This window comes from Pteropus medius, unplaced genomic scaffold (assembly GCF_902729225.1).
Source record: "Pteropus medius unplaced genomic scaffold, Ma_sr-lr_union100, whole genome shotgun sequence".
In the NCBI taxonomy this organism is placed as follows: Eukaryota; Metazoa; Chordata; class Mammalia; order Chiroptera; family Pteropodidae; genus Pteropus; species Pteropus medius.
In genome coordinates this window covers 6,204,882-6,219,388 of record NW_024355205.1, presented here as the reverse complement: position 1 = coordinate 6,219,388, position 14,507 = coordinate 6,204,882, and the positions used below count along the sequence as shown (strand labels likewise).

The 14,507-nt window shown below is 39.8% G+C and overlaps 1 protein-coding gene across 1 annotated transcript in view; it reads right to left on the bottom strand.

Moving 5' to 3' along the window:
- Positions 1-1,451: 1,451 nt before the first annotated feature.
- The window catches only part of ANKDD1B (ankyrin repeat and death domain containing 1B), a 42,483-nt gene continuing 29,427 nt past the window's right edge, over positions 1,452-14,507 (bottom strand). The window contains exons 10-15 of the mRNA XM_039857709.1: positions 13,197-13,295; positions 10,079-10,177; positions 6,125-6,220; positions 5,537-5,738; positions 3,635-3,766; positions 1,452-2,614 (exon numbers count right to left, since the gene is read on the bottom strand). Of these exons, the coding sequence (XP_039713643.1) occupies positions 2,553-2,614; positions 3,635-3,766; positions 5,537-5,738; positions 6,125-6,220; positions 10,079-10,177; positions 13,197-13,295 (690 nt within the window). The 3' untranslated portion in view covers positions 1,452-2,552. The remainder of the gene's footprint in view (positions 2,615-3,634; positions 3,767-5,536; positions 5,739-6,124; positions 6,221-10,078; positions 10,178-13,196; positions 13,296-14,507) is intronic.

Sequence of the window (14,507 nt, the reverse complement as noted above, 5' to 3'; positions counted from 1 at the left end):
TTGTGACTACAGTATATTTGTCTTCATTTTTCTAGTACTCTAATAATAAGGGAGAAATGACAATACTTATAAATAATTTATAATGTTAAAAGGGAAAAATTTTTTTATTAGCACAAAAAACAGTTACAGAAACATCAAAGGGAAATTTCCTATGAGAATGATCCTATTTCTGACATTCTTCCCTGCCCTTTTTGAAACTAATGTGGAACCCACATTGTTTATTCTGAACATCCAGTGTCCTGTGGCCTAGGCAACTCAGCAGACCCTCCAAGCCTGGGTAGAGACTTTTCAGTGTCCATTTGGAAGAAACCATCCGGGCAAAACTGATCCAAGAGAACAAGACCAGGCCTCTAATGGGTTCTATATCTGACTGACGGGGTTACCTTGGGCTAGACAATTTAGATGAATCTCAGGATTCTCATCTGTGAAACTATGAGATCTACCATCCTACCTATTTCCCAAATTACTTGTGGGTTACATAAAAACATTCTGAAGAATCTGTGTAGGACCTCAATTTTATATCATTAAGTAAAGATAGATTTAATAATCCAAAGGCTCTTCCAATTTGAACATGATCTAGCCCTATACTCTAACTTTATTATAGGAAATAGTTTTTCTTATTGCCTTACACTGTTAACAGGACATCAGAGAATAAATGTGAGATAAGTAAATAACCCATTTTCTAAAGTGGGAAACCAAGGCTTTTCTGAATTGTTGGAAGTATCTCATCATGTCTTAAAAGAGTATTAGGTCCTTCTTATGCAACACTCATTCTGGGTCCTGGTCCAGCTACCACTGTGGCAAACAGCTCCTCATGGGTTTCAACAAGCACAAACAAACAGCATGTCGTCATCCACCTGTACAGAGGGCATTTTCCCCAGGTCTTCCCTCTACTCCCAGTCAAGTCAGGAGAGACCAGCAGGCCCCACTTGGAGTTCATTCACATGCCGCCCAGAATGAACACTTCCTTGTAAACAGATCAGTTCCTCCTTTCTCCCCCGTATGAATTGTCCTGAGATGTATTAACTACCCCCTCTCTCATCTCTCAGAAGAGAGTACCCTCGAGGTCAATCAGTTGTGCTTGACGCCAAGCGGTGGCCAATTTGGTAATTCACCCTAGTCTTGACTCCTCTTTCCCATATCACTCCCCTTTTCCTCCTGCTTCCTTGGATTTGTGCTCCTAAAAAAGGCAGTGGCACATACACTTTGGCCTCAGGCTTTGCTCTTTGAAGAACCTAGATTAATGACAGCATTCAGTATGCAAGCCATAACCACGTGGATAAACTGAAGTGAATATTATGAATACTGTAATATTATGTTTCTTTTTAAGTCTTAAGCTCTGGAAATTGTCTAAAGCATCAAGTAATTAGTGTTAGTCTAAGTTAAATTCAACAATTAAAACACTTTAATATGTGTTCATATTTATTTTTATATAAGGAAGTGACCCAGATTTGGGGGGGAGGGGCTGTGGGAGAAAAAGAGTAGCAAGGTCAGTGGAAACTGGCCAGACTGAACAACAAATGGGGACAAGACTTTTCACTGAATATCTTTGTTAAAAACTTTGGGACGCATGTGAACATATTACCTGTTGTAAACATTCACATTAAGTGGGCTCAAGATGTTGAACTATAAATTCATGATAGACTAACTGGATTGAAATTGCTCATGATTTTATTTTTGGCCTTATAGACCTAGAGTCAGAATTTGAGAATGGAGAGCCTTAAATTCACTATGTGAATAGGTGTAATAAGCTGATATAAATTGATACTTGATTTCATATTTATTTAATAACTTTATCAGATTACAAAAATAATACAGGTTTATTGTGAAAAAAATTGGAAACCAAAAAGCACAAAGAAAATTCAAATCACCTATAACTAAATCACAAAGAGATAAAAAAAATATTGGTATATATACTTCTAGTCTTTTCTAAGTGATATATTACATATATGCGTTATTTAAAGCCAGTAGTGGCTATAAATTTCCAAATCGTTTCTCTTTCAGGAGAAATAAAAGTTAATGATTTCAATACTGTGGGCATGATGTTATGCATTTCACAGGCATTCTCCTTTCATCCTCACCAACATATTATGGAAGAGGTAGACATGTCTTCCATTTTATAGAGCAGGAAACTTAAAGATCAGAATTTGAATGCCCATAACTAATAAGTGGCAAAAATCATGATGCAAAACCATGTCTATCCTACCACACTTCGTTTTCCCACATGCCATGATGCTGTCCCCACCATCTATTTTGCTAAAGCATGATAGACAAAATCCTAGATTATGCTATCACATATGTTGCATCAAATGACAAGAATTGGAAAATCATACAGAATTTGCCTTAAGAAAAAACTAAAAAAATTTTTGGACTTTTCAGTGATTGGAAAGTATAATACCATTTTTCATGTTAGAGGATCCTGTCAGAACCATCTTCACAGATGAAAGGAAAATCAATCCTACTGCTAGAGGAACTTTACAGCATTAAAGAACTGAATTTAAAAGGACTGAATGCTGAGTGGCAAATCATTTAAATACAATCTCTCTAGGCATTTATGAAATTGCACATTTCTTGGGTTTTGAGTCAGTTTCGCTTTTGAATTGACGGATCTTTTCTAGAAAAAAACAGCATAACATTTATTATTAATAGCTAATATTTATTAAGCACTTGCTATGTGCCAGGCACTATTACTCACTCAATCCCACGACAGCCCTTTGACATAGACACTTTTCTAGTTAATGAATGAGAACACTGGTACAATGAGGTCATAGAACTTCTCAAGATCACACAGCCTATCAGCACTGGAGTTCAGATAGAAGCCCAGAGCACATGCCCTTCTCCACTTCAGAGGACTGCCTCTAGTCTCCCCTGGGATAAGCTTTCACAGGAATGAATAAAGTTGAGGGAACACCCCCAGTGCTACAAGGATAATGTCACAGAAGGTAGGTGTCACCCCTGTACTATTCCTGCTTGAAACTAAATATTGGATCAGTGATCTGATTCATGCATTTATGATCTCAGCTTCAGGTAAAGCAGCATCATAAAAATAATGGCAGGTGTTTCTATATTTTGCTTGAATGGTTTTTATTACACGCAAGTTACACCTAATTAATTGATAAATTTTCAAAGCATTTTCCCTGACAATATGATCTATGGAAGACCGATTTTCAGCAGTAACCTCAGCTGGCAAAGTAATAGCCTGTCTGCTCTTTTCTCAACCTAAAGATAACATTTTCAAATACACTAACTTGCAGAATTTCCCAGCATGGGCAAAATGGCATTTGGAGCACAATGATTCTTAGTTGTGGAGAACTATCCTATAACCTTATGACGTGATTCAACATTCCTGTGCCCCTCCCATCTTCCCTATCCTCCCTCCCCCAACCACACAAACAAACAAAAATATTCCTATACTTTTTCAAATGCCTCATTGAGGATGACACTGAGAACCATAGGGCTAAAAAACGGGACTAGTATTGACTGAGTCGCTCACCAAAGGAGAAGTTGCATATTCTGAATGAGCCACAGCTAACACCAAGTTGGGACTGCTGCTACTCAGGTAGTATTACTTCTGTTGACTGTCCCCTAACATTTTAAGGGAGCAGGAGTTTCTGTTTGTCAAAAACTAACTCACCAGCTAGTTCTGGGAAACCTGCACGTACGAGCTCTTCATACAGGTGCTTGACCGGCGTGTCCTGTGTCATCAGGGTCCCATGCAGCCAGATGAGCAGAGCCCTGTGGCCATGCTCACGGAAGCTTTCCTTTCCTGTGCGAGGCACAAAAGGTTATGGTTAAAACACGACATGTTGATAATGTCTCTTTATAATCGTGATCTCAATTCTAACTAAATTTTCTCTATGACTGTGGTTGCAAATTTATTCCTTCTTATGACTGTTAAATAAAAAGCCCAATTGATGAAAGCCCTTCTAGTTCCTCTCACCGTGCTTCTTTCGGATGACTAGAGTTTGGACTCATTCCAGCAGTTGCCACGCACCTACTGTGCTTGACACAGCCCAAAGGAGCAGACAAAAGATTTTACAGCTGCATTCCTGCCTGGTAATCAGACGTGGACCTTTTCAAACTCAAACTGAAAGTATATTTCACCTAGGTATCTTGTTAAAATGCAGATTCTGATTCAGTCGGTCTGGGGTAAAGATCTGCATGTCTAATAAGCTCCTGGGTGGTGGTGGTGCTACTGCTGCTGATGCTATTTGTTGCCCATACTCTGAGCAGCAAGCATGTACATCCTGTCACTCCATTTCCTGATGGAAGTCTGCATCCCCCAGGCCAGTGAATACTGGGCAAATACTCACTGGATACCTAACTCCTGAGAAGTGTTGGGGGAAGTGCTGGGATATGAAGACGGGAAGCCTTTGTCATTCCCAGCAGCAAACTGAGAGTTACAAACACATGATACAAACCAGTTACAAACACACGATAGGCTCCTAGCTCTACCAAATGAGCGGGAGCAGACAGATACCAGGAGGAGGGCCTGAGCTCCTGGGAGGAAGTTTGTGGGACAGACTATTAGAGGGGCAGGCATTTCAGGGAGAGCAAACTGCGCACATAAAAAATGTACTCCTAGGTGAATCCTCCTAATCTTGCCCTTGCCAAACTAACTTTTCTTAAATACCGTCATCAACATGTCACTCCTTTGCTCAAAAGCTCACAAACTCCCTGGTGCCATGACTTTGATCACAATATAACTGCATTGTGAATGTTACTGTTATCATGCCAACTAGAGTATAAATTCCACCAAACAAGCACCAGGGCTTACAGAGCTGACGTATCCCTCACCTGGCAAAGCAAAACACACACTAGGCACTCTGTAATGTTGGACTGAAACATTTTAAAATCTCCCTTATCCTGATAGCAAGTACTCTGAAAGTATATTTCCAAATCATTCCTCTAGGTCAAGAGAGATTTCCAGGAGACAACTTTCCTGAAGATTCCACAGAACACTACGTCTAATTAGCGACAAAGGAGAAATAATAACAGAGAAATCTTTTCCCAAACTATAATCAACATTCAACATTTTCAATGCAGTCATTATCTTCTATTTTTTAATCAAAATATATCTTAGAATTAGCAATAAGAATGCCACAATTTAGTAGTATCTGGTGGGCTGTGGGTTCCGTATCTATAATCTCTAGCAATCAACAATGCGAAACAACCCCCGAGCATGGGACTCGTCCACATCTCACGAAATGCATGTATGGAAAGTGCCCTGAATAGAGAGTTTTGCCAAAAGTGTTTGCTTCTTTGTTTTTAAAGCTAATTAGTTAATTAATGCCAAACAAACTTTCTATATTTCCTACCTTTTCGTCAAATCATAAAAAAGCAAAACTAAGGATTCCAGCCGACCTGATCTCACTAATTCTGACAGCTGGAGTCTGGCCGAAATGATTCCATGGCTTGGAATCCTCTCACAGAGAGCCCTGAGTCTGCATCCACAGCACTTAGAAGATTGGCCACCAGGAAGAACGGCTGTTCCGGATGCTGGATGTTCTTGCCTGTATTGTCTAGGCGTGCTCACCTGACCACTGCTCCTCAATGGCTCTGATCTGGTCATCTGTAAAGTGCCACGAATGGGCCAACCTCTGCCACTCATTGGCCTTCAGCTGACGGTAAGCCAGGTTCCAGAGAAGGCTGCGAATATGCCTGGTCTCCAGACTGTGATCTTGCTTGAATGTCAGAGTAAAGCTGGTTCTTGGCTCCCTGATGTTTTCGCCGTGTTTCTAAATTGGAAGTAATTGCATTAGATGATTTCAGACATTTTCTACTTATTGCCTTATTTCAGAGCGTATATATATATATATATATATATATATATATATATATATATATTTTCTATATATAACTGGTAAGGTGGTAACTGAGACTACATTTTCAATATTATATGTCATTGGATCATTTTTTGTGATTCAAGATAGAGATGTCTGACATAAAAACCTCGAGTACTGTCTGTCTGACACAGGAAACATGAGAGATTTTGCAGTGTTGTGTCCCATGCTTCTACCTCAGCCTGCTGCTGATATTTACCCACCCCCAAAGAGAGAGGACACCTTGGCTAAGGAAATGTCACAACAGCAAATGCATCTCTAATGGAATCAACCTTCCTTACCTCTCTCCAGGCATAGTATCTCTCTGCTTTTATGAGCATGTCCACAACAAGGCTGTGATTGCTTCTGGAGGCCACAGCCAGGGCAGTCTTCCCATGCTAAAAGTCAAAGTGAAAGCATCAGGTGATGTTGCCCAGTGGTTAGGAGCTCTAGTTTAGAACAAGGGGACCTGAGTTCAAATCCTGATCCTACTGTTTCCTTGCAGGGTAAATTTGGGCCAGTCCTCAGCTTCTTCTATCCATCTCAATAATTACCTCATGGTATAGTGGTAAAGGGTAAATGTGATAATGCATGTAATGCCCTCAGGACAGTACATGGCACATGGTAATTGTTCAAGAGATGACAGATATCGATAGTGCCTGGTACTATGTCAACTGGGCAAGGGAAAGAGTTTGGGCTTAGGCGACCCACCATCATCAGTTGATGTTTTACAAATCCCTCTATCAATGAGAACCCAAACATTTCTCTAGTATTCCCAGGGGTCTCCCTGGCTCACTGCACTGGGAAGTCTTCAACGAATAAACAACATGATCACACATTTTCTCCTCCAAAGGCTGACTCCACCTGTGGTAGAGGCTTTAGTCAGGGTTCCATGCTCCCTCTCCTTAATAGCTTTTCTTCCTTTCTTTCATAGGAAAAGAACTCCTGGTATTAGCCAGGCACTTGGGCACCCCAAACATTTCCTAGTGTCCCATGCACTTAGGTCTGGGACCTAAGTTCTGGTCAATGGCATGTAAATGGAAGTGGCATATGCAACTTCTGAGAAGTATCTTTAAAGAGAAGAGGGATGTCATTCCCCTTCCTTTCCTCTCTCTGTTAAGTGGAATGCTAGCATGATGGCAAGAGCTTGAACGGACACCTTAGACCAGGAAGTGGAACCCATGTGCTGAAGACGGTGGAATGTTAAGACAGAAAAGGACTGGATCTTATTAAGAATAACATCAATCATGACAATACTACTAATTCATAGTACAGAATTCAGCTTGCTGGACTCCTACCTAGAACTTTTCTTTTCCTATTATATCATTACTGCCTTTAACCAAGGGTGAGGGTTTGGAATGATCAATAAGGGCTATACTGGACATAATTTGGGCCATAAGTGGCCTGAAGCCCATATGGTACCTTGTACAAATTACAAAAGGCACACCTTTGTCAAGATGGATATAGCTCAAAGCCAGGGCACACAGCTTTGCAAGCAGTTTCTCCTACATTTTTTCCCTTGATTTTATGCAGTGCACAATCTATATATCTACGCTTTTTTTTTTTTGAGCAAAAGACGGTGTTACTCATTGCTTTGAAAATGACCCATGAAAAATTTGCTCAAAGATCCTGAAGATAATTTAAATGATTAGTCAGAAGTAACTCCAGAAGAAATTTTAATCTTAGGAACCCATGTCTATCCTTAGGGAATCCCAATAATTTTCTCACGTGGCTGACTGTTTGCAACTTCCAACAACCCAAATGATTTGGCTGTTAGTCTAGGCGCTAAGACTCAGGTGAGCCTGAAAATGAGGGCTGAGAGTAATCAGCTTCTAATCAAAAGAGGCAGTAATGAAATTAGGAAGAACTGCATTTTGTAGGCATTCAGCAAGTCTCTAATTGTACACTGTCTAAAATCTGGCTTGTAAAGCTATTTGAATCACCATAATTAGCCTATTTTGGGAAGGCAGTATTCTGAGAGCCAGAGTTTCAGATCATAGAAAACCTTCCCCAAGAGGGTACGCTAGAGTAGAAATCCAAATACTCAATGCCATCAAGGGTAGAAGGCCCTCAGGAACCTGTGATGCTTCAGGCCAAGAAAAAAGATTTCTGGGAAAGTCAAATTTACACCATACTTGGGTCCCCTTTTCCTATCCATAATTTCCAGTCCTTAATTCAGTCTTAGACACTGTCATTTACCTTTGGTGGAAGCCTATAGAAAGGCAGTTTTTACTCATTAATTAAATATGTATTGGGTGCTAACTAGGTGCCAGCCCCTGAGAAGAAGGAGGGAGGAGGAGAAGAGAAATCTGGGAAAATCAAATTGTAAGCCTAGTAAACTGTGGGCTTTTGTTCTGAAAACAAAGCCAAGTTGTAGCATTGAAAGTGTTTACTAGAATATCCAGTCCAATACCACCAGGGCCCCCAACATCAATTTTCTGCCAACACTATAGATTCTCTACCCACAGGACTGCCTGAGAGGTGATAAGAATTAATGAAAAAGTAGAATAAAGTACAAAAAGAAAGCATAGGAAAATACTAACACTTAATGTTAATATTAATGCTAAATATTTACAGAAGTTAATGAGCCATGACTAAGCGATGGGATTATGGGTGATTGTGTTCTCCTTATGCTTTCTGTTTTCCAGATTGTCATCATTGGGCTTGATTATTTTTATGATCAGAAAAAAAAAAGAGTTAATTTTAAAAACTGACATATAGAGAAAAGTCAAATAGCATATCACTACTTCAGATCCTAAAAATGTAAAATGTGTGATTCTGAAATAGAGCAGGGTGGACTCAGGCTGTGCCGAGCTGATAAACAGTGTGAGCGAAGACAAGGAAGGGAAAGCAGTCACCTTTGTCAACATTTGTAGGAAAGCATCAGACAACCATGCAGCCAGTAGCCATGGCTTTGAAGCCAGGCTCTGCCTCTTACTATGTATGTGACTCTGCTGTCATTAAAATCTCTCAAATCTTGTCTTGAAAACAGATTATTTTGTCCACAGAGGAGATGCAAAGACTGAAATAAGAAGGCATGTATGTGAGCACCTAACAGGTGTTTTAGCAGCAGTCTCCTGTATTTATACCTTTTAGTAAGACTAGAACCTTCCGTTGGCTGAGCCTACATCAGCCTACATCATTGCATCAAACAAGTCTACATAAAAACCAAAAGGTGGAAGCAACCCAAATGTCCATCCACAGATGATAGGATAAACAAAATGTGGTGTGCACATACAATGAGTGTTATTCAACCATATTGTATGATTTCACTTATATGAGGTACCTAGAGCAGTGAAATTCACAGAGACCAGAAAGTAGAATGGTGGCTGCCAGGGGCAGTAGAATGGTGGAGGAGAAAATGGGTAGTTGTTCACAGAGTTTCGGTTTTGCGGGATGAAAAGTCCTAGAGATTGGTTACATAACAGTGTGAATACACTTAACGCTACTCAATTGCACACTTAAAAATGGTCAAGATGGTCAATATTACATTATGCATTTTGTATTTTACAATTGAAAAACTTTTACAAATAAAAAATGAGTTGAGACACATGTGTATTTATTCATTGCAGCTGTTTATAATAGTAAAAGCTTAGGAACAACTTAAATGGCCACCAGTTGAGAACTAGTTTAACAAATTGTGATATGTCCATACTATAGTCTATTATGCTGCTGTATAAAAAAAAAAATGAAGAAACTCTCCAGGTACAAATATGAGATGATCTCCACTTTACATCGTTAAAGGAAAAAAGCTAAAAGCAGAACAATACGTAGAGGTATGTCACCATTGTGTAACAAAGACAGAGGAATTGAAGAAGAGTATAACATATTGATGTTTAACTTGTCAATGCATAAAGGAACTCTGGAAAAAACAGACAAATGTATAATAATGGATACGTATGGCAAGGGTAGTATGAGAACCAAACAAGGACAGGTGAGTGGGAAATTTTTTCTGTTAAACCTTTACTAATTGTGTGTGTGTGTGTGTGTGTGTGTGTGTGTGTAAATATATGTTTTGGACCATGTGAATCTTTAATCTTTTCCAAAAATTAATAATTTGAATTTTAAAAATATGTTTTATTGTTCAGAGTAAAACTTCTTGTGAACCTATCTCAGTCAAAATTGGAATGTTTTACTGACGATCAGTTTGTGTCCATTTCACAAAGGCTATGCTAATGCTGCTGCTCAAGGCTCACAGCCAGCAGGGAGTTCTTACCAACCATCTCAGATGAACAGAGAGAAATCCATGAAATTACCTTATCAACAATGTTCAAGTCACAGCCTGCCTTCAGCAAGATTTCCACCAGTTCCACATTTCCAAGATCAGCAGCCACATGCAAAGGAGTTTGCTGCCTCTGCCATGAGAAATTTCAAGAAGGTAACCCAAGTTAAGAAGGAAAAAAAAACATGCATAGTTTAAAGAGAAATGGAAAATAGAGTTGTCCTATACAGGCATAAGGGAAAATAGATAAGATTATATATGTTTAAGTAGGCACATGGGACATTTATGCCTGTATTATTTATGACAGTGAAAAACAAATGAAGTAACATGTTTAACAAGGAGACTCATTAGATAACTATGGTATGTCCACATATTGGAATAGTAGGCAACCACTAAGAATAACTTTTAAAAATGATTCAATACAAGGCACCTAGAGTAGTCAAGCTCATAGAGGCAGAAAGCAGAATGGTAGTTGCCAGGGGTGAGGGGAATGGGGAGTTATTGTTTAATGAGTACGGGATTTCATTTTGAGAAGACAAAAAATGTTCTGAAGATGGATGTTACACAACATCCATTGTGATAGTTATACAACAATGTGAATGTACTTAATGCCATTGAACTATACATTTACTAATGGTTAAAAAGGTAAATTTTGTTATGTGTATTTTGACGCAATAAAAAAGTTTCAAAGATTATTTTTAAAAATGAAAAAATACTTATTTAACATTAAAAGCCTTAGACACCAACACTATATTTAGCTGAGCGCAGATTATATATAGATTTTTATATATATACACACACATATATAGAGAAGAAAATACATCAGTGATATTAGGAATGATATACAATGGAATATTATTCGGCCATAAAAAATGAAATCTTACCACTTGCAACAGCATGGATGGACCTGGAAGGTATTATGCTAAGTGAAATAAGTCAAAAAGAAAAAGACGAATACCATATGATCTCACTTATATGCGGAATCTAAAGAACAAAATAAACTAAAAAACAAAACAGAAACAGACTCATGGATACAGAGAACAAACTGGTGATTTCCAGATAGGAGGAATGCTGGGGGACTGGGTAAAAAAGCTGAAGGGATTAAGAAGTACTAATTGGTAATTATGAAATAGTCACAGGGATGTGAAGTATAGCATAGAGAATATAGTTCTGGGTGAGTAGTAGACTAATCAGGGGGAATTACTTCATAAATCATATAAATGTCTAACCATTGTGCTGAAACTAAGATAAAATAACAGTGAATGTCAACTGTAATTAAAAATTTTTAAACCGATAATACATAAATAATTAAAAATTTAAAAAAGAATTATAATATGTAGATGGAGGGATTAGAGGTTATTTTTAGTGCTTTCTCGATGCTTTTCTCTCTCTTGTAAATTTCCTATATTATAATGTATAAAGAAGTACGAGACTTCTAATTTCTTCTGGAATAATCATTTTCCTATCAATAGTATGAGAGTATTTCAAAGAAATACATGAGATCACAAGAAAATTACCAAAAGTACTGCTGATGTGAAGACATTTCTAAAATATTAGGGCCGAAAGAACATTGGTTATGATCTAGCCCAGTCCCTAAATCAGAGAAGGAAAGCAATTTCCCCAGGGTCACACAGCTAAGCAATAGCATCTAGCCCAGTATCCCAGTATTCTTCCTACCAGAGCACGGGGCCAACTTATTTGGGGCGTTAGCATAATTAAAATCAATGAGCATTTATTAAAGATTCACTTTGGGGTGGCAATGTGCTCCTCAGGGGGCTCATCATCCAAGATGGACAAAAAGACATGCTTACACTGACTAACCTATCGAGGTCTATACTGAGAAATGAAATAGAGACACAATACAATGCTGCTCCAAGTCTAGAAGGCAGGAAATGTACCAAAATGTTAATAATGGTTCTTTCTTTCTGGGGGGATTAAAAACAAATTGTAAGCTTTTAGTTTATTTATGCTTTCTTATTTTTATACTTTGAGTATATTCCTTGTCTAACAACAACAAAACAAAAACCGAAATGATAAAATCTAGTTCTATAACTGGATGGTAGCCTAACATACCCTCCTTCTCTGGAATGAACCTAGCCAATTCCGGTGAAACCCAAATCACACCTGAGTTCTGTCTGTGTATGTAGCAAAGAGTCCACCCATTAGGAAAGGTTAGGGGCATTAACATTGTTGGACACCTAAGTATATTTAATAACAAGAGGGGTTTTTCTTCCCCCAAACTTTTGGGTTAGTAAAAGATGGGAGAGGAAGAAATTCCCTGGGAAAGCAAGGGACAGAAGAGGAGAGAAATCTCCATTCAGCTTAGGGCACAACTGACCTCATAAGGAGACTGCAGAGATCTGAGTCAGTGCTCTAGTTTCACAGATGAGGAACTGAGGGCTACACAGTGGGTTAGGATGGCACACCCACTGTGCCTGGCTGTTCCCCACCTGGAGGGCACAACTGAGGCTTCTCTGGGAAAAGACAGCCCACTTCGGGATGTGTCCAGAGGTCTCATCTGTCCTCAGGACTCTGGAAGGGCTCCTCTCCCCATGGTTTCTCTTCCCAGTCCCTCCCAACAGCTCCTGGAAGAGGGCAGCCGAGCCTGAGAGCAAGCCCTGTCCAGACAGTGCCCACCCACATCCGCTTTATTCTTCCACTTCGGCATTTCCATTTCCAGCCAGTGATGGATTCCTCTTATGAGGCATTTGATTCTGTTCCAGTGGATTGAATGCATGGTGATTTTTTTTAATTACAAGATTTTAGCCTTTAGGCAAAAAAGAAGACACATTGTTTATATCATAGAAACAAAGCTTCCTTCTTGTGGGGAAGGGCTCCCCCTAATTACAACATTTCACACTGAGGGAGTGGCTTTTGATTTAAAGAGCCTCTGGCAATTTACATCCGCGCTACTATTTATCAGAAGTGCTGGGCCTGTTAAATTAATGCACTGGCTGAACTCCAGTTGTATGAAAAAGTCAAAGCATTTGTGGGAGTGAAGGTTACAGGGGAAGGGAAAGGATAAAAAGAATGTGCACATTCCTCCCAGGAAATTTTAGAGTACCTTGAACTTGATCAAATCTACCCCTAAGCACACACTGTGTTAAAACATAAGAGAACAGACTCTCCAGGTTCTCATTTGTTTGGCTTACCTGATTTAAGATGTCAATATCATGCTGTGCACTTAATAGGCTGTTTACCACAGCGATATGGTTGTTGAGAATAGCTAAATGAAGAGGGGACTCCTTAGGCTGCAGAAAGAAATGAAAATTTGAAATCCCAAAGGTTCTGGCTTCATCATTCAGATCAAAAAGCTACTCATTTTGGCAGACAGTTCCTGATACTCTCCTGAGAACTGAACTAGCCCAGCATGGTGACAGGCCCATAGTACACATTCAGCAGTCAACCCCCTCTCCAAGGCCGTTTGGCAAACCTGCTTACCAGCAATCAGCTTTCTCCTTCATTCATTCTAGAACTATGCGCTGAATACCTGCTGTGGGCCAGGCTCTTTTTAGGAGGAATAGGGAATGAATGGTGAACATGGCCCATTCTCAAGAATCTTCCAATCTAGTGGGGTAAGCAAATATTAACTGTTTTTTTTTTTTTAATCACAAAATAAATATACAATAACAAATTGTGATAAGTGCTTTGGAGGAAAAGTAGAGAGTGGTATGAGAGCCTATGTGTGGATGGGCAGAGAGCCGACCTTTCTGGAGGTCAGTGTGAAGAACTGACATTTGAGCTCAACTATGAAGGATAAGAAAATATTAAATAGGTTTAACTACAGGACTTCTCAGCACCTTCAAAGAGCTACAGTGCTGTTGGAAGAGCCACAAAGAGGAAACAGCATTTCCTGAATTGATCTGATCTCAAGCTCTTTCTCCCTAGAGCATGTTGTGGGACTAGCACCCCACTCAACCAGGGGCACCATTCTTGTGCTCAGCCCTCCCACCAATGTAAGTCTAGCCACGGTGTATTCACCAAGCCCTTGCAGCCTTCTCCCCTTTCCTCCTTGTTTGTGGCTAAAACACCTGTCTTCCAGCCACACCCCCATGCTCTCCCCCATCTCCCCCTGTGCTTCTTACCCAGCCCTCCAGGCTTCCTTGTCCACCTCCACAATCACACACTTGGCCTCCAGCTACCTCACTCCCACCCAGCTGCCATGGGCCCTGGAGGCACGAGAGGAAACATGCCCTGGAGGGGGCAGTTGAAGGGGTGGGGAGAGCACAGGTAAAGCATGAGAGAAAGGTGAGGGTTATCCAGTGGAGAGGACGAGAGGGCAAGGTACAGGTGTGAAATAACAAAGGTGAAAGATCCATTGAGACCTTTAGAGAATAGTAGTTGAGCTGAAAAGCACAGTGAGTGGAGAGAGGGAAGGCAGATGTGTGTGAGGGCGGGTGATGAGGACCGAGTGCAGTGTTGCTCAAGTAGAACAGATAATATCAAATATTAGTTACATATTC